This window comes from Sitodiplosis mosellana, unplaced genomic scaffold (genome assembly GCF_009176505.1).
Source record: "Sitodiplosis mosellana isolate CC-2019 unplaced genomic scaffold, AAFC_SMos_1.0 Smas_scaffold_6325, whole genome shotgun sequence".
NCBI classification, from domain to species: Eukaryota; Metazoa; Arthropoda; class Insecta; order Diptera; family Cecidomyiidae; genus Sitodiplosis; species Sitodiplosis mosellana.
The window spans coordinates 1-2,851 of record NW_022601564.1 but is presented as its reverse complement, the minus strand read 5'-3'; the positions used below and the strand labels follow the sequence as shown (position 1 = coordinate 2,851).

At 37.1% G+C, this 2,851-nt stretch overlaps 1 protein-coding gene across 1 annotated transcript; it reads left to right on the top strand.

Annotated features, from left to right (window-relative positions):
* Window positions 1-902: 902 nt before the first annotated feature.
* LOC129579638 (uncharacterized) lies at window positions 903-2,851 on the top strand. Its single transcript, XM_055469809.1, has 2 exons — window positions 903-1,131; window positions 1,192-2,851. The coding sequence occupies exon 2, from the start codon at window positions 1,201-1,203 to the stop codon at window positions 2,842-2,844; it is 1,644 nt and encodes a 547-aa protein (XP_055325784.1). The 5' UTR covers window positions 903-1,131; window positions 1,192-1,200; the 3' UTR covers window positions 2,845-2,851.

The window sequence follows — 2,851 nt, the reverse complement described above, 5'->3', positions numbered from 1 at the left end:
GACAATTCCATCATCGTTGAGGCAAATCATGAAGAACGCGAAGACTCACACGGCTACATCTCCAGAAAATTCACACGTCGCTACGAATTGCCGGAAGAATTCAAAGCCAAGGACGTCGTTTCTTCGATCTCATCTGATGGCATTCTCTCGATCAAATGTCCGAAATCCGAACCAGCTATCGAAGGAAACGTGCGACACGTTCAAATCCAACAAACCGGACCGGCTCGTTTGAATGTCGCCAACAAGGAAGAGAAGAAGTCTGTTAAGGATCTACCGAAATCAAAATAAATATCATTCCTTTCGTAAACCTAAATTCATCATCATTAAATCTAGGGGCGAGACACGAATTCTATTAGTGTCTAGTTACAATCAATTTTATATATATTTTTCCTATCATCGTTTAATAATGTTCTAATTTTACTCATTTAGGTTTCGTGTCTCTCCCTTAGCATTAAATATATCTATTGACTAAGTTTCAACATTTTCAAACAATATCATTTGGCTTCTAAGTTATGATGAGTAGTAAACAAAATTAAATAAGTTTTATTACGCTCAAAGTTTTGTGGAACAAACTCAAAAAGCAATAAAGCCAACTACTTTTATTTGATGAAAACATAAAAAAAACGTCTTTTATTTCAAAAAATGGTCGGTTGCTTGGAATTTAAATTGTTGTTGTCTGAACTTTATCGGGTTTAGTTATAATATTAAACGGTCGATTTTTTTTTGTTGAAATGACAAACAAAGTACAGATAAACCTTAGCACTAGCAATCTGTGCCATTTTTCATCAGGCGTCTCCACTCGCATTGAGTTTGTATTGTGAATGTTAAGGTGCGTGCAACGCCCTTCAATGTAAAAAACAATACAAGTGGAGATGATACACGAGATTTATCTGTACTTTAGGAATGCAAATTTGAAGAGGTAAGAGAATTTCATAATAAGCCTGTAAAAGAATAGCAAACAAAACATCAGCTGTTCTAACGCATACAAAACAATATAAATTTATGTGGAATGAAATACATGTCAAGCTGTCACTTTCTCACGTAAATACATTGACGTTTCACGCAAACACGTTGTTGGCATGAGATCATCATCATGTTTATGACAGTTGCAATAGCTGGTCGAGAATAAGTGTATGTAAACAAATAGTTGTTCTTTATTTTCAACAAATTATTATTTTGTTTTTTCCACAGAATTCCAACATGGATAATCTGCCGATTACGAAAAGGATGCGAACTAATCCTCCGATTGTGGAGCAAACAGCTGAAATCTTTACCCTAAATATCGATTGCCTGGAAAACATCTTCGATTATCTTGAATTGCAAGACGTGTGTACAATTGGCATGACATGCAAACGCATGCAACAAGTGGCCGGCAAATACTTTCAACAGTTTTACCCGATGCATCGAGTTATGATTGGTCGAGATGAGCAGGGCGATATAGTGGAGAGCATGGCTAAAGAAACGAGTAGCTACCATCTCAATAACTCCAGTCGTGCTGAGCGGCATGTACAAGGTCATTATGATGAGAGTATACCAGGTGAACAAGATAGCTATCCCACAAACTTTGGCCGTTTTGCTGAGGATTTGGAAGTGTTTGGCAGTGATATTGAAGTGCTACGTTATGCGGTGGAAAATATGGACAAAAGCTTGAAATCGATCTCACTACGCGACTTCACGGAATACTCGCCAATTCACGACGAATACGTAGCAAAACTGGTACAAAACGTTGAGTGTCTCACATTTGCTGGTGCTTGTGATTGCAATAATTACAAAGAGGAAGAAATTGAAACGAAATATGGAGACGATAGGATTTGCTACGACGATATCTTGAAACATTGCAACAAATTGAAATGCCTACAGTTTTCGTGCGATTGGAATTTCAACATACGGGGAAAGTATCCACAAATAGAGCATTTGATCATAAAGCATCCATTCGAAGACGAGTATATTGTGAATGACTTTGATATGAGTAAATTAAAGACATTCCTCGAACAAAACTTGCATATAAAAAAGCTGAGCATAATTGCTGAGCAGCCTGCAGCGGTATTTCTGTTGGATTTGTTAAGACATATTGACCTCAAACTGGATGAGTTGAGCGCGGTTTACGACCGTGTTGGCGATGCAAATGGGTATGATACATATACAGAGAGTGAGTTTTTTCACGAAATGTTGAACAATTTGTACGAACAAGACAAATACAAGGAATTGGAATTGAATGTTAGTGACCGTGCTTTTTTTGAGCTCAATATCAGCATTCAAAATGTATTGGAGATAACTAAAATTGAAATTTTCTTCAATGAAAAAGATGAAGCACTTGATTTTATGAAATCTAACATCGATGACTACGGAGATGCAGCTGGATGGGCTTTATCCGATGAAGATCTTTTCAAGAGGAGAGCGAATTATATTAAAATTCCATCCAGCTTGAAGTATTTACGTTTGAAAGGTTCTATTTGTGCCATCGATGCAGCAACTTTATCCGAAGGAGAGAATGCACTCGAGTATTTGCGTCTCGATGGAGAGATTGAAAGCGGTGTGCTTGATATATTTGCGTCTCATTCACCAACATTGAAAGAAATAATTTACAAGAACGATCGTTTCGATGTCAACGAATTGAAATTGGCGACCATCAATAAGAATAGAGGAAATTTACAAAATGCACAGAAACTCAAGATTTATTTACCGGAAAAACACTTTTTGCAACTGAAATGGAGCACAATCGAACTGGAATATAAATTCGTTGAAGTAAAGCGTTTGAACGAGTGGTGTATGAAAAGTCCGATCATTGATATCATGCGGCGCCACGGAGGAGAACACATACGCTATTCTAGATACTTTTACTAGTTTTTAC